General features: G+C 47.4%; 1 protein-coding gene across 4 annotated transcripts in view; it reads right to left on the reverse strand.

The window, feature by feature from the left end:
• The window catches only part of LOC144931170 (inactive dipeptidyl peptidase 10-like), a 675,556-nt gene that overhangs the window by 213,165 nt on the left and 437,948 nt on the right, over positions 1-24,443 (reverse strand). For all 4 annotated transcript variants that reach the window (XM_078855035.1, XM_078855037.1, XM_078855038.1 and 1 more), the window contains exon 3: positions 3,706-3,804. In XM_078855035.1, coding sequence (XP_078711161.1) covers positions 3,706-3,804 — 99 coding nt within the window. The remainder of the gene's footprint in view (positions 1-3,705; positions 3,805-24,443) is intronic.

A 24,443-nucleotide genomic window follows, 5' to 3' on the forward strand; every position in this document is an offset into this window, starting at 1 on the left:
CTGCTCATTTCTGTTGACGAGCCTCACGTGATGGTGAGAATTCCACATCCCCAAGGCTTCAATAAACCGAACTTAGCAGCATGGTCAAGTATAGCCAATCACCCCACATGACCAGCATCATGTGGGAAAGCCTTTATCCAGAAGTGGTGACAAAGGGTTGTAATTGCAATATTATATCATATAAGGTGGAGACCACACTTTCTAAAGAGTTATAACTGTTCTCTTAATTGTTTTCCAGAAAAATTATAAAGTAGGTATCCCAATCACGATTTGAACTTTCAACCTGTTAATTTTGAGCCGAGTGTTCTAATACCAGTGACACTCAGTTTGTCTTGCTAGTGTAATGCGTCCAGCAGACGAAGATTTCGACAACACAACTCTTCTTTCCTAGCCTTTTTCCCATCCAAGGACGGGTGTATTGCAGTAAATCTGAAACTTGCAAGCGAAAAGCAGACCGCGACGTGATATTCATTGCATTAATGTGTGTGCAATTTATAAGGGCGCGGTGACACAGACCTATTTCATTTTAAGGTTATAATCCCTTGTTCATCATGACGTCCTTTTTACTTTTATGTCTCAATAGCGTTACGAAGATCGCGTGACATTGGGTTCTGCCTTTGTAGTGAGGGTTGTAAGTTGACGCTGATGAGGGGGGAGGAGGCACCCTCGGGCCCCATGTGGAGTGACGTCAGCCGCTAATTATTATGAATGGGGTGGGAGGTGTCCATTTGGAGGACGTCACCTTATAATGATTATTAATGAGGGGGGCTGTTCGATGTGGAGTGACGCCACCTGCACATGATTATTAATGAGGGGATAGGGTGTTCCACGTGGAGAGACGTCACCGAATCATGATTATTAATGAGGGGGGGTCCATGTGGAGGACGTCACCTGCTCATGATTATTAATGAGGGGGGCTGGTCGATGTGGAGTGACGTTACGAGCGTTATGGACAGACATTCATGGGTGATTATAGTAGGTATTTTCTGGACGAGCTCATGCCACATGCGACCACTCCACTCTGAATCCCACCAGGAAGCGCCCCGATCACCCAGCCTCATCCCGTGATGTCACCACACTCTCTCCTCCTGGGCGTTCCCTCTCTCACACACTCCGCCTTCTCTTTCCTTTCCTTGATGACATTATCTCAAGTGTAACCTGGGATCCCGTGGGTATTTCTACCCATCGATCATGTAAGAATTAGCACTACACTAGTACTGTCCCTGACTAACATATAAATTACATGCACTAAATGTCTGAGGCTAATTCACAATGATTCACAAATTAACTCACTCCTCAAAAAACTATTGATATTCATAATCAGACTTAAAGCATTCATGACTGCAGGAATTCATACTCTTTGGGTCTTTCGGTAAAGTCTATCTACGTGACTTTACCAAAACACCCAAAGAGTATTAAAAAAAAATGTATGTACAGTAGGTACTTTTCAAAGTTGGACTAGTAGATAAAAACCTGCTCTTGTGAAAGAAAAATATAAACATAAAATGTGGCGTAGTCACAATTTATCAAAAGCAGTATCCATAGGTGGTGTGGAAGGGAGGAGGTGGTGCAGCAAGTGCTTCAGTCATGCAGATTGCTGGCCAAGATTCAGGGGACAGCTGACAAAGGGAAATCTGTTGTAATCCATAATCCGCTCGGAGGCTTTGTGTGTGTAGTGTTGTACAGACGGACTCTTCAACGTCTTTTGTAGCACACACTTTTATTAACACGGTCCCTATGCACTGAGGGATATACGGTCCCCTCACCCGTTACACTCAGAACGTACAAGCCCCCGTACCCTACAGGCTACTCAATATCCCGCTCTTTCAGTGTCCTCTGACTGGACCTAGGGAGATGTCTCCCGACCACTGGTTACACTGAACCCTAGCCCTGATAAGGGCTGGAGGGCTTGGTCCAGGGTCCTAAGCTTCTTCCGCTGTCTTGGGTCTTCGTGTGGTTCAACTCCCCGAGAGCTCTGAGCGCTCTGGCTTTATACTTGCTCGTGGCCGGGTTGTCCAATCCCCGGCCACCTTGTGGAACCCTGTGATTGGTCGTTCCCAATATGCTTTTCGATCCCAATTCACCCTATCTGACCCTGACCGTTTGGTCGCGCGGGAAAACCTTGTTTACGGTCAGCTCTCACAGCTTGTGAGACCCTGACCGTTAGTTTGAGCGGGAAAACCTTGTTAACGATTTGCTCTCCGAGTTTGTGAATATCGAGTGGGTAACTCTACTACATGTGCAAAAGTTTGGATTTAAACGAGAGACCACCCAGGAAGCAGACATTCTTATCAGTGAGATGAAAGTCGTCTCCTTGGGCTGTTTGGGACACCCAGTTGACTGAGGACAGCTAGTCATTCCAAATGTTAACAAGCTTGATAAATGAGCCAATCCACTGGCCTTCTTCCTTATGGGACACTTCAAGCTATCAACTATATACACTAGGATTTTCAAATCCCGATCTAATTTGCTAAAAATTTTAAGATAACATTTCTTTCAAAACTGCTTTCTCCGGAGACGCTTCCCTTTACAGAAGTTACACAATACACTCACCCTACCATAGATTAACCCACCAAATGCACTGCCAAATGTAGAGGTAATGAATGCAGAGCATAATCATTGAAAGACTAAAGAGTCCACTTGCTCCAATGAGCAATGGGGGTGGCACTCTTCTGTGTTGGTGGCCTTGAGCGAGTGAAGTATATTCCACATTCATATGATGGGGAAGCAGTCTCTCCATAGAACCTGTGTTCAATTGTCATGAAGTGTTGCTAAATATATCAACCCCAGGATGATAAAAGACTAAGTCAACCCCTGACGGGGGTTTTAACCCACAACCTACAAATTGTGAGTCGGTTGCTCTGATAGTCACCCAATTTTTTTTTATCCGTAAAAATAAACCAAAATACTGCAGCAGGAGCACTGTTCATCACTGTTCATACGCTAATGCATGGTAGGACGTGGCACTTTGCAGCCAATCTAATTGCATCTGTCTACCTGGTGGTAGAACTCCATGCTAATAATGTATAGAATATTGAGATGCACTTGTCAGCACTAGGTGTAATAAAAACAATATATGTTTGTGCACTAGCAACTGTAGAGCTATGTACATGCAATATACGTCAATATAAAGCTACATTCTTGCTATATAACATACTTCTAGAGCTATTTTAGATTTATATTACAAATAAGTAAACAAAATACAATACAGTTTTCAAACCTATTTTTAAAAAATCTATCCAGCCTTCCACATCCAGTGAGAAACCTCAAGCCTTCCCTATCCGCTTCACCGTGGAAATTCAGTGCTGATTATTTAAGTTTTATTGAATTCTAAATATTACATTGAGAATATTTAGTTGACTGTTATTAAATGTCAATGAAATCTGTTCAAGTGTGACTGTCATTTAAATGTAGCATTGCTGTATGAATTAATTATTTTCAGGATGTCAGACAGAGACTGAAACAGGAAAGGCTATTCCAAAAATGATTTCAGCTTCGTGATGTTTTACTGCACTGCCAAGAACGTGAACATTTCAGAAGGCTTCCTTTATGTGTTTGTGATATTTCCTACAGACTTATTTTTCTACCAGTTTTGCATTGGCCTATAGCAAAAGGACTGAGGCCCACAATCATGCATAGCACAAGCACTTGGCCATGCACAGTCTTCAATTAAAGAAGGGTAATGAACTGGTTCATACAACTTACCACTTATCCAATGTACTTCTGTTTCCACGGGTTGGAAGTTCTTATTGAAAAGGTCTTCCAATGACACCTTTGCCTTCAAAGCCAAACTCAAGTCTTCATCTGTAGAAAGAAACACACAAAAACACCTCGATTAGCATGGTTGGCTACATACGGTGCAAAAGAAGTCCAACATACATACATATCCATAATATAGGTTTTTTGGGTTAGATCGCATAAATATATAAATGTGTCGTTAAAACACGCCATACATATGTAATGAGAGAGCACACCGACATACGGAGGGCTGCATAGGCATTGCCGCATCGGTCATAGCCAATCAGGGCTACGGGTTCAATCTGGGCCAAAGTTCATGGGCGGAGCTCATGGGTACATGGAGGAACCATCGAGAAGGTTTTGAAGGGGGTGTGGTTAGAGGCGGGGCTTCGCTCCGCCAAGGAGGATATAAGGAGAGGCAAGAGGAGGACTCGGGGTTCTGTGTGGAAGCCTGGGTCCGGACTGCATCTCCGCCATCTCGTCAGCCACCGAGCACATGGCAGCCTCGAGCGAAGCTCTCCCGACTCCCGGTGCACCGTCGACCAGCGGTGTGCGGGGAAGCGAGAGCGAGGGAAGCCACGCAGGAATGGAGGAGCAGTGAGCGCGTGCATGCAGAAAGAGAGAGAGGGTGACCATCTAAAGAGAGTGCGGAGCCAAGCAGTCATAACTAATAAAGAAAGGACGCAAGTCTCAACGTGTCGTGTAAGTCGTTTACTACATTGAATTGTCATGAGTATACTCTCTTTGTCACGTTAAACGTCATTGGCAAACTGTTTTAGCAGGTTAGTGAGATAGCTGCTCATGGTTAAACTTTTTTCTCAAATGTAGTGAGTTGGAAATGGCTAGTATTCCATAGGACAACTGCTCTTTACCCCTGACTGGGATTTGAGCTCACAACCTTTCAACTGTGGATCTGCTATACTTTAAACAGCAACACCCAACCGGGAACTGTAAAGAGAGACACATATCACATGCACCAACACATAAGCCAATTCTCACACTAGATTAGTAAGTACATTTAGTAATAAGGTGATTGTCTTCTGGGATCCCTCGTAGTTGGGTATGATTTCCCTCCAGGTGTTACTTGTCTTTGTTGTGAGGTGGACCTGGCTGTCCATAGGTCCGGAGATGGCTGAATAGGCCAATCCGTGACCTGCAGATCTTGGCACATTGGGGACACGAATGATCCATACTGGAGCTCCCACTGTTGTTGTCTCTGTCTCTGGTGTATATGCTTTGCAGCGTGCTCTTTCCCTGGCTATCAACTCTCTTCACTCGGCCTCACAATGCTGAGTTCCATTGTTTATTTTGGCCCTCCATGATGGTCTATCAAGAGCATAGATTTCCCAGTTGTTTGGATCTATGTGGCTACGTTTGAGGTGCATTTTAAGGTTGTCACGGAAACACTTTCTTGATCTCCGGGGGCACATGATCCATCGCTGAGCTGGAAATAGAAGATCTGGTGACCTGCCCATCTGAGTTGATACTTCATCATGATGGCCTCTATGCTGGATGAGTTGGATCGCTCCAGAATACTGATATTAGTTTGTCTTTCTTCCCAGGTGATGTTTAGTATTTTCCTGAGACAGCGTTGATGAAACATTTCGAGAGATTGTACGTGTTCTTAGGTTTTTTCGGTAAAGTCACGTAGGTAAGTCGTGGCTGTGACGGTTCCACCTGAAGACGGAAGCTTGTGTTGCCTCCGAAACGTCGTGATTTTTATTTTGTTTTATTTTACTTTTATTAATTTTAATGTTTTACCTACGTGACTTTACTTGATACAGCTGTCGTGGCTGTGACGGTTCCACCTGAAGACGGAAGCTTGTGTTGCGTCCGAAACGTCGTGATTTTTATTTTGTTTTATTTTACTTTTATTAATTTTAATGTTTTACCTACGTGACTTTACCGAAAAAACCTAAGAATATGAATCCTTGCAGTCACGAAAGCTTCAAATCTAGATTGTACATGTTTACGATAGTGGTCCAGGTTTCTGCACCATATAAGAGGGTTGGAATGATCAAAGGCAGCACTAGCTCGGGCAATCCGATGTTGAATTTCATAATCAATTAAGACATTGTTAGAGAGATGGCTCCCAAAGTATGGGAAACTGAGAACGTTTTCCAGTATTGCATTGTTGGTAATGATTGTATGGGGTGGTAGGTGTCCTCCTGGAGCTTGTTGAAAAATTATCTTTGTTTTGCGGGTATTCAATGTTAGACCTATCCTGCTGTAAGAATCTGTAAATATGTTGACGATGAACTGAAGGTCAGCTTCTGAGCATGCACTGACTTGGGCATCATCAGCATATTGGAATTCAACCAAGTCTTCAATGATTGCAATGGTGTCAGGTACAGGAACTTTGGTGAATAAGGAAACCACATCAAAACTGACAAGCAGGTCGTCTGGGAACAGGGAGATTCCCTTGATTATCGATACCAGTTGAGTAGAGTTTAGTACCGCAGAGATGGTTTTTCCAGTGAAAGGCCGCAGGATTTCAGACAAAAAACGAGCCAGTTTGTAGGTGGGAGAGTTGATAGTAGAGACAATGGGACGAAGGGGTGTATCTTCTTTATGTATCTTTGGCAAGCCATATAATCTTGGTGGCCTGGCTGCAGAAGGTTTCAACGAGAACTGTTTGGTTTGATCAATTAATGTGGTTGAATCAGAAATGATTTTGTTGGTTTTAATGACGAGGCTGTTGGTGGGGTCTCCTTTTATTTTTGTATAGCTGCCATCGTTGAGTAGTTCTTGAATTTTGTTGTTGTAGTCTATTTTGTCCATGATGACAATGGCATTGCCATCTGGCTACCATGAGAGATTCGTTCATGAGGCGATCCACATATACAAGCACAGAGACAATTTCAACCGAGAATATGGATTCTGGCTCAGCAATCATTGGAAGGACGTAATAAACCATTTCGCATCTTAACTGATTGTGTTCACGTTTATGGTGACTTTCAGACCGCAGTCCACTCACTGGCATTGATTATATATCTTTTGTATTCTCCGCAGGGAATGGAGTCTTTGCTCCACTGCCAGTCTCCAACCATCACTCTCCCATTGACATATGTCGTTGCTTCCTCTTAGCACCTTTCACGCGACGGTCAATGGTATAGTGTTTAGCAGATTGCATAATAATAAATAGTATAAAAGTGTAATGTTTAATATAATGTATAAGGTAATATATAGTATCCTAATTGTACAGTGAATATACAGCAGTGCGGTATACAGTAGGGTGGGTAGATTAATACATAGTGTAATATTACAATTGTAATGCGGGCGTAAATGGCCTCGCGGATATGACGTCACGCAGGGGAGGAGTTAGGTCACGTGAGAGAAAGGGGTGAGGTCTTAAGGGAGAGATACCGGAAGAGACGGGGGAGTGTTGGAGATAGAGACAGAGTGAGGCCACGCAGGGCGGAGGTTGGAGAGTGGCGAGATCGCCACACACACAGTAAGACTCGGCACCGTCGGCCAGCGGAGGAACGGGGAGCAGCGGTGGAGCTGCAGTGAGAGCAGCCGGAGGACTGCACAGGGGACCTGCAGCGGAGCTGCAGGAGCGGAGAAAGGCTACGGGAGCGAAGGCAGCTGTGGAGCTGCCAAGCGGGGAGGCTCTGAGCGAGGGCCGTGTGGGACAAGTGTAAAGAACCCAAATAAAGGACAACGGAGACAGACCCAGTGAACGAGTCCTTTATTACACTGGTGTCAGAAGTGAAACGGCATGTCAAAACAGCTCAGGAGAAAGAATATTCCTGCGCCATCATCTGCTACATCATCCGACGACGACGACCTTCCTCAGGCGGTGGACCTGCCTGCGATGGAGGAGGAGATCCGTGCGGGAACGAGTACGGGTCCGGGAGTCCAAGACGTCACCGCGTCGGTGGAACCGTCTGCGCCGGAGGACGCGGACTTGCGATAGAGACAGATGGCGGTGCAGCTGGAGACACTCAAAATCGTGCTCGCGCAATTGTGCGAGCTCGTCACGCCGAGGACGGCGTTGGGGAGAGCCGATGTAGGTCCGCAGGTCGCCGCCTTGCCTCCGCTGTCGGCGCCATCGGCCACGCGGCACGAAGACGCCATCTTGGGCGTGGCAGGAGAAGAACGGCGGGAAGCCGCCATCTTGCGCTCTCCGTGGCGGGAGGCCGCCATCTTGAACACCTTGCGATGCGACGCCATTTTGAATATGCCGCCTGGTGAGTCATCGGCTGAGGGCGGCGCAACAAGGAGTCGCAGTCGTCATCTCACGACCGTTAAAGAATTCTCCATCGGTGGCGATTGGGGTGCTTTCGCCTGCAGATTTTTGGCGGCGGTACGCTCAGCAAGGTGGACGGACGCTGAGGCATTGGAGGTTTTACCGACTCTTCTCGATGACGAGTCGGTGAGATTCTTCCGTTCTATAAAGGCCGAGAAGAAGAAAACATTGAGAGGAGTTTTCGACGAGATGGCAGATGCATATGAGCCACCGGATGATGCTCATCGCCGGTTTGTTCAACGTCAGCGAGCACCCGAGGAGTCGCCGGTGGCATACAGGGGTGCGGTATTGGAGTTGGCCATGGCCGCATACCCGGAGACGGAGCCTGACCTGCTCGAACCTCTCATCTTGGGTAAGATGCTCGAACTGTCCCGGGATTTGGGGATTCCTATGCCGGTGTGTGGCCACGAAAAGCTGACATCCCCGGCGGCCGCTAAATGTCTTGATGCCCAGTTCAACCTGCGCCGTTGGAAGCAAGTCACGGCGTGGACGGGGGGGCCCATCGTCGAAGGAGGTGCCGTGGGTTGGGATCCCAAGAAGGCGGTGTACGTTCCTGATGGGGGGGGCCCACAGGAGCTGACAGCCGCCTCTGCTCAGTGGTCGGCCCGCAGTAGGCCGGGGCCGCGATCTGCGCCGCCGACACGGGAACGTCAGGACGGGGGGCCTGCGGCGCGGCGCAACGACATCGACTGCTTCCGCTGCGGCTGTAAGGGCCATTACGCCAGGGACTGCTGGGCCCGTGTCCCAGGTCCGCCCCAGCAGGAGGCCTCGACAGCGGACGTGCCACGGAAGGATCCTCCAGGACAGGCAAGTCGGTGCGCACCAGACACTCGGCAAGGCTTGACACCTCACTCATCACCGTTGTCGTGCGATCCGGGTGTTGTTAATAACGGGGGGAGGCCATCGACTGGGCCACGTCGCTCGGTAACGCAGTGGCGTAAATTGGCACGGCGGGTCGTCGCGGCCACTACTGGTTCGTCCACTGTACCTGGTTCTATACAAGGGGTGGACGTGCGTATTTTAGTGGATTCCGGGGCGTCCGTGACCATTATATCGGATGTAATTTTCCATCTGTTGGGCATCCCACCAGAGGCCGTGTGTCTGGTTTACGATTCCTGCGTCGCTGCGAACGGGGGTAGCATGGGCATTGTGGGCCAGGTGGACGCTAAAATATCTATCGGGGGAGTGTCGGCCTCGGGAATTGTGTTAATTTCGAGGTCCCTTGCGGTTCCTTGTTTGTTGGGAACTGACTTTCTGGCCAAGATGCCCATTCTAATTAGAACTAATGAAAACTGCATTGAATTACCGGGTGGGCGAAAAATTACATTTCTACCGTCGCCCTGGGTGCGACCTGCTCCGGTCGCCCAGGAGCAGGCGCTGTCCGAGGTATCTGTTGATATTCCACCTGGCTCACAGATGCTTATCCCCTTGCGATATCGGAAGCCTGTGCCTGGTCGTCAAGGTGCAATTGGAGTTTTGTTGTCGCCGTCCCCCACCATAACGGGCAGATCGGCGCACGTTGGGGCGCAAACTATTGTCCGGCCGGACCAGCAGCCATTTCTGCAGGTGCTTAATGCAATTACCGAAAATGTGTGTGTGCCGGCGGGTACGGTTGTGGCACATGCCACTACGGCGTTTACGGCACAGGATCATCTGGGCAGCCAGGTCATGGTTGGTGGTGTTTCAGGCCCTGGGGCCGCAGATAATCGCTGGATCGCCGAATTGTGTGGGGAAAATCCTTCCCTTTCCGGGGAACAACGTTGCACGCTTCGTAAATTATTATTGAGTTATTCTGATGTGTTTAGCTCCAACGATTTGGACTTGGGACGCACCTCGTTGCTTTACCATCATATTGACACAGGGGATGCTGCCCCTATTCGGTTAAACTCGCATCGGATGAGTCCGGCGGAGCGAGATCAGGTTCGAGGGGCAGTGGATGACATGTTGGCTGCGGACATAATATCTCCATCTAACAGCCCATGGGGCGCGCCTGTTGTTTTGGTTAAAAAGAAGGACGGCAAATTGCGATTTTGTGTGGACTTTCGGAAATTAAATAAAGTGTCTGTGGCAGATGCGTACCACCTGCCGCGTATGAACGACTCCCTCGATGCCTTGTCGGGGGCGAAGTTCTTTTCAACGCTAGATCTCTCTTCGGGATTCTGGAAGCTTCCCCTTGACGAGCCCTCGCGGGAGAAGACTGCTTTCCGTACGCCGCAGGGGTTATTCCAATTTAATTGTCTTCCGATGGGGTTGAATGCTGCCCCTGCCACATTTCAAAGGTTGATGGAGTTGCTGTTAACGGGGTTGCAGTGGGAGACATGTCTGATATATTTAGACGATATTATCGTCTTCAGCCGCACATTTGATGAGCATTTACTGCGGTTGGAGGCTGTGTTCGCCAGGATGCATTCCGCTAATTTGAAATTTAAGCCTAAGAAATGTCACCTACTGCAAAGGTCCGTGCGCTACTTGGGGCATATCGTCAGTGTGGACGGGGTGGCCACGGATCCGGACAAGACAGCGTGCGTCCGTGACTGGCCAACCCCGGCCACGGTGGGGGATGTACGTCGGTTTTTGGGGTTTGCCTCATATTATCGGAGGTTTGTTCCGAATTTTGCGACGATCGCGAGGCCCTTGCACCTCCTTACGGGTAAAGGACGGAAATTTGCTTGGGGACCACCAGAAGAGGCGGCGTTTCAGGGCCTGCGCAATCGATTGGCTACGGCACTGACGTTGGATTATCCTGATTTCGATCACCCCTTCATTCTGGATACGGACGCGAGTGACACGGGCATTGGGGCCGTGTTGTCTCAGTCCAAAGGTGGTGTGGAGCGCGTGGTGGCGTACGGTAGCCGGGTTTTGTCCCCCGCAGAAACCCGCTACTGCGTCACTCGCAGGGAACTTTTGGCTATTGTTTTCTTTCTCCACCAATTTCGACCGTATCTCTACGGTCGTTCGTTTATTGTACCCACGGATCATGCGGCCTTGCAGTATGCTCTTAAGATGGACCAACCATCCGGCCAGTTGGCGTGGTGGTTGGACACGCTGCAAGAATTTTCCTTCCAAATTCACCATCGGAAGGGGGTGCGTCACGCGAATGCAGACGCCCTTTCTAGGTTGCCGCAGCGATCCCCTGGCGCGTGCGCGTCTGGGACGCGTAGATTTGCGCCGATTCAGCACCCCCCTCAGCCTGTTGCGTTGGCGGTCGAGGTGCCTGAAGCTCCAAGGGAGCCGGGACCGGCTGATGGGATTTTGAATCTTCCAAGGGCTGTGTGGATTCGGGAACAAATGTTGGACGAGTCCTTGGTGACTTTACGGAATCGGCCTGCGAAGAAGAGTGGGGGACCGGATACGGGGGGTGTGCCGGAAACCGCTCTCCGCGATGGTCTGCTGATGTGGAGGGAAGGGTTACAGGGACGCTGGCGTCTGGTTGTACCGGCATCCTTGCGGTACGAATTGACTAGGACTCTGCATTGCGACACGCTCTTACATCTGGGGGTGCAGAAGACCCTATTGACGTTTCAGCGAGGTTACTTTTGGCACGGCATGACAACAGATGTCGTCGGTCACGTTCGCGCGTGTCCCGATTGTGCCCGGCGAAAGTCACCTAAACAACCATATGTGCCGCCGATACAGTCTATTCAGGTGTCTCGAGTTAATGAATTGGTGGCGTTGGATATTTTGGGACCCTTCCCGCCATCCGCTAAAGGTAATAAATACTTGCTGGTTGGGGTGGAGTACCTCTCCCGCTGGCCGATGGCCTGGCCTTTGCCTGACCAGTCAGCGGCGTCTATCACAGACGCCTTTCTATTTGGGTACGTTATGGACAAGGGGGCGCCGGAGAGGCTCCTCACAGACCAAGGCCGGAATTTTTCTTCTAAATTGTTGGGGGAAGTGTGTGCGGCTCTTGGAACTAAAAAGATACGGACATCTCCCTACCACCCAAAAACGGATGGTATGGTCGAACGGCTAAATCGGACTTTGTCCGCCATGTTGTGTCACACGGTGAGTGAAAAACAATCGGATTGGGATTTGCATATCCCTGGGGTACTTTCGGCATACCGGATGACGCCGCATGCGGCTACAGGATATTGCTGTTTTTCCTTATGTACGGTCGCGAAAACGTGCCGCCGATGGATGTGCAGTTGGGAACTGGAGTGAGGGGACTTGCTAAGCCTCTTCCTGATTACATTCAGGATACCGTTCGCCGTGTTACTGAGGCGCGGGAAGGGGCCCGCATGGCTACGGCCAAAGCTCAGGCCCGGAACGAGCGGTGTGTTCGACGCTCCAAGGGGGAGTGCCCCTGGAAGGTGGGGGACATGGCCTGGCTCCATTGCCCGCAGGTGCGGCCAGGTACCTCTCCTAAATTACATAAACCATGGCAAGGGCCGGTTCGCCTCATCGAGGTTCCCAACCCACAGTCTGCGTGTGTTCGGTTTGGATCTCGGCGTTGGTTCGTTCACACGTCGCGCTTGAAACCATATGTGGCCCCTCGAACTGATGCGTCATCTCCTGATGTTGCCTTGCCGGGGTCTGTTGCTGCCGACTCACCCTTGCCTGTGCCTGTTGACCTTGCAAGAGCGCCTGTCGTGCCTTTTACAGACAAGCCGGCCGTGACACTGCAGGAGACAGGGGACTCTGCTCGGGGTGTGCCTACCACGGCTGCGGGGACTCCGAGCCCCGCCGTCCTTCCGACCCCGCCGCAGACACAATCGCGGGACACCCCCGACGCTGGGCCTTCAGGGATACGGGACCGGGACGTTGACGGGCCTCCAATAGCGACAGGGGGACTTCATCCTGTCGCTCCTAAAACCCCGTCACGTTCCCGGTCTGCAGGAGGGCCGCCGCCCGTTCGGGACGGACCGGCGACCCGCACGCGGTCGAAGTCCCTTACATTTTGTTGAATTTTACTGTTGTGTTCTTCTTGTTATTGTTATATTTATTGTATGCTTCGTTGTCCTTGCATGTGTGATGGTTGTGTTCACTCGCATTACATCGTTATTTTTCAGCCGAGGTCGGCTGGATTTTTTCTACGGGGGAGGATGGTGTAATGCGGGCGTAAACGGCCTCGCGGATATGACGTCACGGGGGGGAGGAGTTAGGTCACGTGAGAGAGAGGGGTGAGGTCTTAAGGGAGAGATACCGGAAGAGACGGGAGAGTGTTGGGAGATAGAGACAGAGTGAGGCCACGCAGGGCGGAGGTTGGAGAGTGGCGAGATCGCCAAACACACAGTAAGACTCGGCACCGTCGGCCAGCGTTGACCGAGCACGGAGGAACGGGGAGCAGCGGTGGAGCTGCAGCGAGAGCAGCCGGAGGACTGCACAGGGGACCTGCAGCGGAGCTGCAGGAGCGAGAAAGGCTACGGGAGCGAAGGCAGCTGTGGAGCTGCCAAGCGGGGAGGCTCTGAGCGAGGGCCGTGTGGGACAAGTGTAAAGAACCCAAATAAAGGACAACGGAGACAGACCCAGTGAACGAGTCCTTTATTACACAATGTATAGTCTAAGGTAAAGGGTGGTGTATAGTAATGCAGTATATAATTTAATGTTGGGTTTGTCTATGGCAATATATAGCACGGGGTAGATCCATGTGATGTAAGGAAAAAGTTTAGCTGGAGGCATATTATATTTTTTGCGACATAAAATTGTAATCTATGACTTACTGTTAGTAGCTCAGCATATTGGAGTATATTTAGTATACTGAAGACATTGATGTAGTTTATATTTTAGTTTTTTACGTGGTGGTCTGGCTGCTGCAGCGCCTTACTATAAAAAATTCCTTACCTTTTTTACTGCTACTTCCTCTCTTTGTTGCTGCTTCTTCTTCTTTAGTGCTGCTTAACGGCGTGTGCGACTTCACGATGATATTGGTCCCGGTCTAGCACGGCGTGTAGAGTTTGTGCTGTTGTTAATTGTAGCCATGTTTTGATGTTACTGAGCCATGTCGTTTTTGGCCGTCCTGGTCGTTTTTTCCCTTCGATTTTTCCTTCCAGGATTTGCTTTAATAGCTGGTATTTGTGGTCGTTTCGGGCAATGTGGCCTAGGTAGTAACACTTCCTGCTAATGATGGTCTTCAGCAGTTGCCTGTCAGTGCCCATATCTTGCAGAACTTGTGTATTGGTGGTTTTGGCTCTCCATGGGATTTTCAGCATTCTTCGATACAGCCACAATTCGAAAGCTTCGAGCCTTTTTGTTGCTGTTGTTGTCAGTGTCCACGTCTCTACTCCGTACACCAAAATTGACCAGATGTAGCATTTCAGTGTGCGCAGTTTCAGTGATGTACTCAAGTTGCGGTGTGCAAGGAGTGTTTTCCATTTAATAAATGCTTGCCTTGCTTGTTCAATTCTGCTCTTGATTTTGACTTCATGGTTCAACTGATCGTCAATGATTACACCAAGGTATTTAAATCGGTGTACTTGTTCCAATTTTTCACTGCCCAGCTTGATTGTTGTTTCGCTTGTAGTTTGGCTGACCTTCATAACCTTTGTTTTCTTTTTGTTAATTCGTAAGCCCCATATTTGACTCTCTGCGGCAACCGCGTCCAAGATTTGTTGTAGGTCTTGTTCCGAATCGGCCAGCAGTGCAGTGTCGTCGGCATACCTGATGTTGTTGATGTATTGTCCATTGACTTTAATACCAATGTTTTTGTCTGCTAGTGTTCGATCAAAAATCTTCTCCGAGTAGATGTTGAAAAGAATCGGTGACAGTGGGCAGCCTTGTCGTACACCTTTTTGTATTGGTGTTAGGTCTGTCAATTCGTTGTCATATTGGAGTTGGGCTGTTTGCTTCCAATAAAGAGCAATGATGAAGTCGATGTCGTTTTTATCTAGTCCCAGTTGTTTTAATAGAGCTGCTAGTCGGTCGTGGTCTACTGAGTCAAAGGCTTTCTCGTAATCTATGAAGCAGATGTACACTTCTTTCTGATGTTCGTAGCATCGCTGTAGTAGTATCTGTAGACAGAAGATTGCTTCTCTTGTGCCTAGTCCTTTGCAGAAGCCAAACTGTGTGTTCTTCAATGCATTTTCGCATGTGGAGCGTATGCGCTGTTGGATCACCTTCAGTAAGACTTTCAGCACGTGGCTCATCAAGCTTATCAGTCTGTAGTCTTCACATTTCCGGCTTGTTGCTTTCTTTGGTATGGCCACAAAGATGGATTGTAGCCAGTCGGATGGAATTTTATTGCCGTTGTATATTTGATTGTACCAATTAGTCAGTTGTCGTATGTTGTTGCTGTCTAATAGTTTGAGCAATTCTACATGGATTGTGTCGGGCCCGCACGCTTTGCCTGGCTTAGCTGTTTTGATTGCATGTTCTACTTCTGATGTTAAAATGTGCGTCTTTCGATTTCTGTTGGTCTTTTTCTGCAGGTGTTCTCGCGGCGCCAAAGAGCTTGTGTATATAGTTTGTCCAGGTGTCCATTTTTTCTTGTTTATTTAGGATTGGTTGGTTGTTGTCCGCATACAAGGTAGCTGTTGGGGCTGGTCTGTAGATGTTACCAGCTTCTTTGAGCTTCTTGTGCAGATTAAAATTGTCATGTTTTTTATTAGTTCTTCAATCTCGGCGCATTGTTCTTCCATCCACTTTTCTTTTGCCTGTCGGATTGCTTCTCTGATCTTCTGTTGCATTTGTTTGTACTTCTCCAAGTTGTTAGTTTTGTACATTCTTCGTTTGCTCATTAGATCGAGAATATATTGTGTCATCCATCATTCTTTTTTTTTTCAGTGACTGGTGTCCCAGCATGACTTCTGTTGTTTCTGTGATGCATTGTTTGAACGAGCGCCAGTACTCCTGAACATCTGCTGTTTCTGTTGTTATTGAGCGGATGCTATCGTTGAGATCTTGCTGTACTTGTCTTTTATCGGCGCTGTTCTTCAGTTTCTCCAAGTCTGCTCGTCTCGTCTTTGTACATTGTATTGATCGCAATTTGAGTCTTATTGTAGCTGTTACTGGGTTATGATCTGACGATATATCGGCTCCAGGGTAGGTTTTTGCTGTAATCACACTGGACTTAAACCTGATGTTAATTAGGATATAATCGATTTGGTTCCTGACGATGTTGTTGTCGGAGTCTTGCGGCGAGGTCCAAGTGTACAGTCGTCGAGGTGGTAATTGGAACCACGTGTTAGCAATACTGAAACGTTCTTCTTGGCAGAATTGAACCAGTCTGTCGCCTCGTCCATTCCTTGTTCCTAGTCCGTGTTCTCCGACAATGTTCTGCATTCGACCGTGGCCAACCTTGGCGTTGAAGTCGCCGAGGATTATAGTGATGTCTTGTTTCTTCAGCGGCTTCAGCGTGTTGGTTAGTTGCTCATAGAACGATTCAATTTCATGATCTTGTTTGTCTGCTGTTGGAGCATAAACCTGTAGAATGTTCACGTTGACTTTGTTGCCTGCTAATTGTAGTAGTGCTATTCGTTCTGATACTGGGGTAAAGTTGATGACTTTATTCGCTAATTTCTTGTGTACTATAAAGGCGACACAGTATGTTTGTTTGGTGTTTTCTTCTCCTCCGGAGCAGAAGATGTGGTGTTCGCTCGATATAATCTTTTTTGTTCCAGGCCATTTAGTTTCGCTTAGACCGATTATGTTGATTTTAAGTCGATCCATTTCTTGTATGACATTGGCTAGTTTTCCTGCTTGAAGTAAACTTCTAACGTTCCAAGTTGCTACTTTGAAAGCATTCTTTGACACAAGCTCGGAGATTCTTAGCACCCCTGTCCTATTTAAAGGACGCCGATACTCAGGGCCTTTATTGATTTTGCTTGTCATCATTGAAGTTTTCAAGGGAGGAATAATCCAAGTAGTTTCCCGTTGCTTTCTTGCTGCTAATCCTATATAAAGCACGGGCATAATATGACTTTGAGACCGCACCCCCCCCCCCACCTCCCACACATTCCACAAGTAGTGACTAATCCCATATCTGCATTTTCCATAAATATGCTAAATTCCTCTTGATATGCAAAAGTGCCCTTCCCCCTCTAACCCAGCTTAAATATACGCTGCCAAGCTTGGTGGTGCTCATTCAGACGCTGTCTTTCCAACAAACCTGTTCTTCACCTGAGGACAGCTGCTTGCGTTGTGGCTGAAACGTCGTGAGAATTGTATTTTATTATGTTTTATTTTTATTATTTTATTATTTCCCTTCTACGTGACTTTACCGAAAGAACCAAGAAAATGGTAGAAGTCTGTTTAGTAGGATTCTTGCCAGTATTTTTCCAGCAGTGGAAAGAAGAGAGATACCTCTGTAGTTGTCACAGTCTGACTTGTCACGTTTTTTGAAGACGGTGACAATGATGGCATCTTTCAGTTCGTTGGGAATGTCTTCATCATTCCAGATCCTGGCTATGTGGGAGTGCAGGTGTTTAAGTAGGCATTGTCCTCCATGTTTGTAAATCTCAACAGGAATCTGGTCTAGCCCACTAGCTCTATTCTCTTTCATCTGCTTGACAGCTTTAGCTACTTCAAGCATCTTTGGTTCTCCAACTAAATCCTCAGTGGTAGAGTGGGTAGAGTGTTGCGGAATCTCACTGAATATAGAAGCATCTACAACAGCGTTGCAGTTGAAAAAAGTGCTGAAGCGTTCCTGCCACGGAGATGATTGCATGTTTGTCTTTGAAGATTTATGTCCCATCCTTAGACTAAAGTGGTGCAAGTCCCTGTTTTGATGGTCCATATAAGACTTTGGTTGCTTTAAAAACATTCATGTGGGTAATTGGAATCTGCAAGATGTTGTATTTCTTCTGCTTTGTTTCTGAACCAGTTGTTCTTCAATTCTCGGATTTTAGTTTGTACTTCCGATTTGGCCACCTTATATCATTGTTTTTTTCTGTCGAGACTGTTTGTGTTGTTGCCAGGCGATGAATGCTTTCCGCTTCTTGTCAATGAGGCCTGTGATTTTCTGGTCGTTATCATCAAACCAGTCACAGTTTTTCCTTCCTGTGCTACCAATGGTATTTTCACAACTGGTTATAACTGCCGTCTTCAGTTGTGTCCAGTACTCATGAACATTTCCTGAAGCCTGGTTGGTGCTGAGTCTTTGAGCTAGTTGTTCGTTAGTCGGGCCTGTACTGCTGGGTCTTTTAGTCTGGTTACATTGAGTCTTTTCCTCTGTAGTTTTGGTCAGTGGATGTGTTTGTGGTTTAGTTTGAGAGTCATCACTGATCGAATTAGTCTGTGGTCAGTCCAGCAATCGTCTGCATTGATCATGGCACCAGTGATGCGGACGTTTGTGCTATCAAGCAACCTGACAATCACGTAGTTCAGTAAATGCCATTGGTGTGATCGAGGGTGGCACCAGGAGGTCTTAAGGATAGTCTTCTGCCTGAATAGGGTGTTGGTGATTGTCAGGTCATGCTCAGAACAGGTTGTTAGAAGGTGACCATTGGAGTTGGACTTTCCAACTCCCTCTTTACCGGTGTAGAGGAGTACTGCGGGGACCCAACGAGGGGCAATGGCGGGAAGGGGGCCAAGCAAAAAGGGGAGTGCCAGAAGGGCGAAAGAGGGTAAGTAGAAAGAGTGAGACGTCTACTAGTGAGGGAGCCAGGTAGAAGGAGGAGAGCCAGGTAAAAGGTAGGAACCCGGGCTAAGGGGATAAAAGGGGAACCTGGATGGAAGGGGAGGGGTCAGAGACAAAGGAGAGCCAGGGAGGGAGAGAGAGGAGCCAGGTAGCAGGTAGAAAGGCTCTTGGGCCAGAGAGACAAAGGAGGCTACGGGTGGAAGAATACGAGGACGCCTGGACGAAGGTCGAGGGAGTCGGAAGAGAGGGCTAAGGGACAGGGAGTTGTGAGTACCCGCGACGGAACTAAGAGTGCGGATGTTGGCATGAATACACGGCAAACAGCCCCGAATATTCAACTCTGGTCTCCGTCTGAGTCTACAATCCACAGGGCATCACGAAGCACGACTCTACACCAATTACACCGTTCCACATTTGATGGTCTCTCCCAACTCTAGCATTGAAGTCACCGAGGAGAATCAGCTTGTCAGTTTTTGGTATCTTCTGAAGGATTTGGTTAAGTGGGCTGTAGTAGGTCTCCTTAATGTCTTCTTCAGAGTCCAGTGTTGGTGCATAGGTGCTGATGATGGTTGCATGTTAGTCTTTTGCAAGTTTCAGGCGTAGGGTCATAAATCGTTCATTGATACCAATTGGGAGCTCACCTAAGCTGTTGATGAGCATCTTGTCTATTGCAAACCCTACACCATGCAGGCGTCGTTCATGCGCTGGTTTACCCTTCCAAAAGAAAGTGTAGCCTTCACTTAGCTCGGTCAGTTGGCCTTCATCCGCCAGACGAGTTTTGCTGAGGGCGGCAATATGGATATTAAATCGTCTCAGCTCGGGTGCCAAAAGAGCTGTTCGGCGTTCTGGATGTTGCAAGTTTGGGTTGTCTGTGAGGGTCCTGACATTCCAGGATCCAATGTTTAGGTTATATTTATTTTTGTTTCAACCGCAATTATTGATGCTCCCTCTGGTCGCAGTAAGCCAGACAGGATGTTGTGAGGCAGGCTATGTTTAGGGCACCTTTTCGAGCCCCCTCCCCATTTGGGGTGAGCAGAATGGATCCTGGTGGGCTGCTCAGTCGCAGCTGCAGCTGCCGAGTTGTACTCCTGCCTAATCCGAGTGCATGGCGACCTTCTAATAGCTGCCGCCTTGGTGCTGGGTTGTGACTAGGAGCTTCTAATTCTCGGATTTTAGTTTGTACTTCCGATTTGGCCACCTTATATCATTGTTTTTTTCTGTCGAGACTGTTTGTGTTGTTGCCAGGCGATGAATGCTTTCCGCTTCTTGTCAATGAGGCCTGTGATTTTCTGGTCGTTATCATCAAACCAGTCACAGTTTTTCCTTCCTGTGCTACCAATGGTATTTTCACAACTGGTTATAACTGCCGTCTTCAGTTGTGTCCAGTACTCATGAACATTTCCTGAAGCCTGGTTGGTGCTGAGTCTTTGAGCTAGTTGTTCGTTAGTCGGGCCTGTACTGCTGGGTCTTTTAGTCTGGTTACATTGAGTCTTTTCCTCTGTAGTTTTGGTCAGTGGATGTGTTTGTGGTTTAGTTTGAGAGTCATCACTGATCGAATTAGTCTGTGGTCAGTCCAGCAATCGTCTGCATTGATCATGGCACCAGTGATGCGGACGTTTGTGCTATCAAGCAACCTGACAATCACGTAGTTCAGTAAATGCCATTGGTGTGATCGAGGGTGGCACCAGGAGGTCTTAAGGATAGTCTTCTGCCTGAATAGGGTGTTGGTGATTGTCAGGTCATGCTCAGAACAGGTTGTTAGAAGGTGACCATTGGAGTTGGACTTTCCAACTCCCTCTTTACCGGTGTAGAGGAGTACTGCGGGGACCCAACGAGGGGCAATGGCGGGAAGGGGGCCAAGCAAAAAGGGGAGTGCCAGAAGGGCGAAAGAGGGTAAGTAGAAAGAGTGAGACGTCTACTAGTGAGGGAGCCAGGTAGAAGGAGGAGAGCCAGGTAAAAGGTAGGAACCCGGGCTAAGGGGATAAAAGGGGAACCTGGATGGAAGGGGAGGGGTCAGAGACAAAGGAGAGCCAGGGAGGGAGAGAGAGGAGCCAGGTAGCAGGTAGAAAGGCTCTTGGGCCAGAGAGACAAAGGAGGCTACGGGTGGAAGAATACGAGGACGCCTGGACGAAGGTCGAGGGAGTCGGAAGAGAGGGCTAAGGGACAGGGAGTTGTGAGTACCCGCGACGGAACTAAGAGTGCGGATGTTGGCATGAATACACGGCAAACAGCCCCGAATATTCAACTCTGGTCTCCGTCTGAGTCTACAATCCACAGGGCATCACGAAGCACGACTCTACACCAATTACACCGTTCCACATTTGATGGTCTCTCCCAACTCTAGCATTGAAGTCACCGAGGAGAATCAGCTTGTCAGTTTTTGGTATCTTCTGAAGGATTTGGTTAAGTGGGCTGTAGTAGGTCTCCTTAATGTCTTCTTCAGAGTCCAGTGTTGGTGCATAGGTGCTGATGATGGTTGCATGTTAGTCTTTTGCAAGTTTCAGGCGTAGGGTCATAAATCGTTCATTGATACCAATTGGGAGCTCACCTAAGCTGTTGATGAGCATCTTGTCTATTGCAAACCCTACACCATGCAGGCGTCGTTCATGCGCTGGTTTACCCTTCCAAAAGAAAGTGTAGCCTTCACTTAGCTCGGTCAGTTGGCCTTCATCCGCCAGACGAGTTTTGCTGAGGGCGGCAATATGGATATTAAATCGTCTCAGCTCGGGTGCCAAAAGAGCTGTTCGGCGTTCTGGATGTTGCAAGTTTGGGTTGTCTGTGAGGGTCCTGACATTCCAGGATCCAATGTTTAGGTTATATTTATTTTTGTTTCAACCGCAATTATTGATGCTCCCTCTGGTCGCAGTAAGCCAGACAGGATGTTGTGAGGCAGGCTATGTTTAGGGCACCTTTTCGAGCCCCCTCCCCATTTGGGGTGAGCAGAATGGATCCTGGTGGGCTGCTCAGTCGCAGCTGCAGCTGCCGAGTTGTACTCCTGCCTAATCCGAGTGCATGGCGACCTTCTAATAGCTGCCGCCTTGGTGCTGGGTTGTGACTAGGAGCTTCTAGCTGCATAGGCCTGCCCCGCTCGCCACTTGCCAATCGCCCAAGGGCTGTGGGTGTGTGGTGTGGTGGTGCGATGGCACAGTTTCCCTGGAGGGTGCCAGTGCGTGAATTAATTTACGTGCAGTGTCTGTTGCACACCAGCTACCGCACGGGGCTTAACCAGGAACCAAGCCTGGGTCCAATGGCTAGGCAGAAAACCAAGATGATTGGAAGGTATTATAGAATACGACGTTTCGATTGCAACACAAGCAATCATCATCAGGTATAATGAAATAGCGACATAAAATCTAACCAGAAAACTATAGACAGACATATTAGCAGACAGATATCACCAAGATACATAGCGAGAGCAACACAAGTAACAGAGAGGGGTGATCGTCTCTGTGGGGTGGCCTTAAATAGACAGAGGGGGGGGCGGAGGCAGAGAGAGGGAGGAGGTATTTAAGGCCACCCCACAGAGATGATCACCCCTCTCTGTTACTTGTGTTGCTCTCGCTATGTATCTTGGTGATATCTGTCTGCTAATATGTCTGTCTATAGTTTTCTGGTTAGATTTTATGTCGCTATTTCATTATACCTGATGATGATTTCTTGTGTTGCAATCGAAACGTCGTATTCTATTATTTAATTTAATTTATTATTTTATCTTTAGACGTGACTTAACCGAAAGAAACAAATAATAATTCCTGCAGTCACGAAAGTTCTAAAATTAAGAATGATTGGAAGGCTTGTCCTGAAGCACCAGACATCCAGTGGCTCCTACACCATATGCCGTTAGCCATCTGGACCGTAGCTCATCTGCCCCACGGAGGTGGGCCGTTGGCCACTTGGTATCCACCCAGGATTTTATCAGGGTTTACTCCCTTAGCCTAAGTGGCTAACCAGAGCCCCGTTAGCCAGCGCGTTTCCAGGTGAGTTCAGACAATCCTTTTTGTTTACGGAAGCGGCCCAGATAGTCGAACCACCCACCATACTTCGCCCTGTCTGGCAATCCTGTACTTTACCTGTTACCACATCCCACGACGTGGACGAGGGGTTGGTTTTTGGGAGGCAAGGTGATAGTAGCAACCTCAGGTTAATAATACGTTGACGGTAATCCCACTAATCCATCACAAAGCTTGCACTACCCACAAAAGCGCACACAAATCATCCTAAGTGCTTGTGATTAAATTACCCTACAATTACATTGAAATAAAGGATAACATGTTTTTTGTTTTACATACCAATAACATATGCATGTAATTCCTTTGGTCAGTCTTGACTCATAATTGGATGATGTTCCATTTTAAATGTTGGTCATGAATTAAATCAAAAAGCGTTTGGGCAGTTTTAAACAAATAAAACAGCATTTCGGCGTGGATACTGGTTCCTGGCTGCAGTGATCAGCCACATCGTCTGTATTTGCATTAAGGTTTAAATTGGCATATGGGCTTCATAGTAACAATCATATCTGGCCACGAACACCTCTGTCTCAACTCGTTTTATAGAGGATCCTGTGTTGTGATGTTTGAAAGGAAGCTGTTTTTCCTGCATTAAACGCTAGCGATACAAAGGAATGACTCAAGAATACACACTTGATGTACTGACATCTACTAGCCACCTTGTACCCTTGCTGTTGGGTATCTCATGCACGTGACACAATCGATGTGATCCACCAATCCCAGTGTTGGATTACAGACATATGCCACCATATCCTAAGTTTTGAACCCATATTTTTCTACACTCATAATGTTAAATTAGGCAGGCTAAACACACACTTTTAGAGCATTAAAGAATTACTATATCTCATTGTGGTAAGGTCAAGCAACGCCAATTGTCATACATGTAGAAAAATACGTTGGTATGTTATATGCTGAGCATGCTGCTTAGCAGACAGCATCTCTGGGGCATTACTACTATATTTACAGCAATTGTGCCATACGTAACCTGAACAGCAGAAACATCGATGGGGAGGATACTGGCCTTAGGTTACCACTTTACTCTCTGGTTCTTTCGGTGACTTTACCGAAAGAACCAGAGAGTATGGATCATTGCAGTCACGAAAACTTCAGATCTAGATTGGTTACCACTTTCTCCAAAAGCGGTGGTATTATATTTCAACAGTAGCTGCCCTATGGGTAGACTGACCCCAACCACAAGAATGCAGAACATTCACCACATATCAAGGTAACAATGGCAATGAGCACTATCCAATGCTCGTTTCAGCAGGAAATCAGATTCGTAACTTTTGTATGTATGTAGTAAGTGATTATGTGAAGGATATAAACTTTATCTTAATCTTCTTCATCCACACATTATCTACATATAGATATCAAATCAAAGCTGCCGGACTCTATTTGTGGTATGTAAAACATTATAATCGCTAGGACGTGTAATTTTTACTAAATCACATTTTTTAAGAAATACATTTTACCAAATACTGTGCCATAAAAAGGTGCCTAGTCTCAAACAGTGTTATGTAAGAGGTCGCCAAAAGGTGAACAGCACAAAGACCAATCAGTTTCAAACACAATGCATATACTACCGGAGCATGTTTTTTGTTTGCATGTTCACCACAAGCATATGTGGTTAATGCAGTAACATGATTCCTTGCAAAAGGATTCAGTTTGGTGTTTTAACATCTTAACACCTATTTTATTGCCAGAAAAGGTCAAATCTATTCTTATATATTTATACTAGCAAGGGAGGTCCCATTTTGAAAAAAAATACCCTGCAAATAACAGAAATAAGTATAACCCGTAAAAACAAAGTTTTTCACTATAAATCCTTTATATGCGTGGCAGCGAACTTAATATAAAGGATTTAAAAATATATTCGCCTGTGGAGGACGCGTGGATCGATCCCGCGACCTTTGGCATGGGAAGCGAGGGCGCT

Source organism: Lampetra fluviatilis, chromosome 1 (assembly GCF_964198595.1).
Source record: "Lampetra fluviatilis chromosome 1, kcLamFluv1.1, whole genome shotgun sequence".
Taxonomy (NCBI): Eukaryota; Metazoa; Chordata; class Hyperoartia; order Petromyzontiformes; family Petromyzontidae; genus Lampetra; species Lampetra fluviatilis.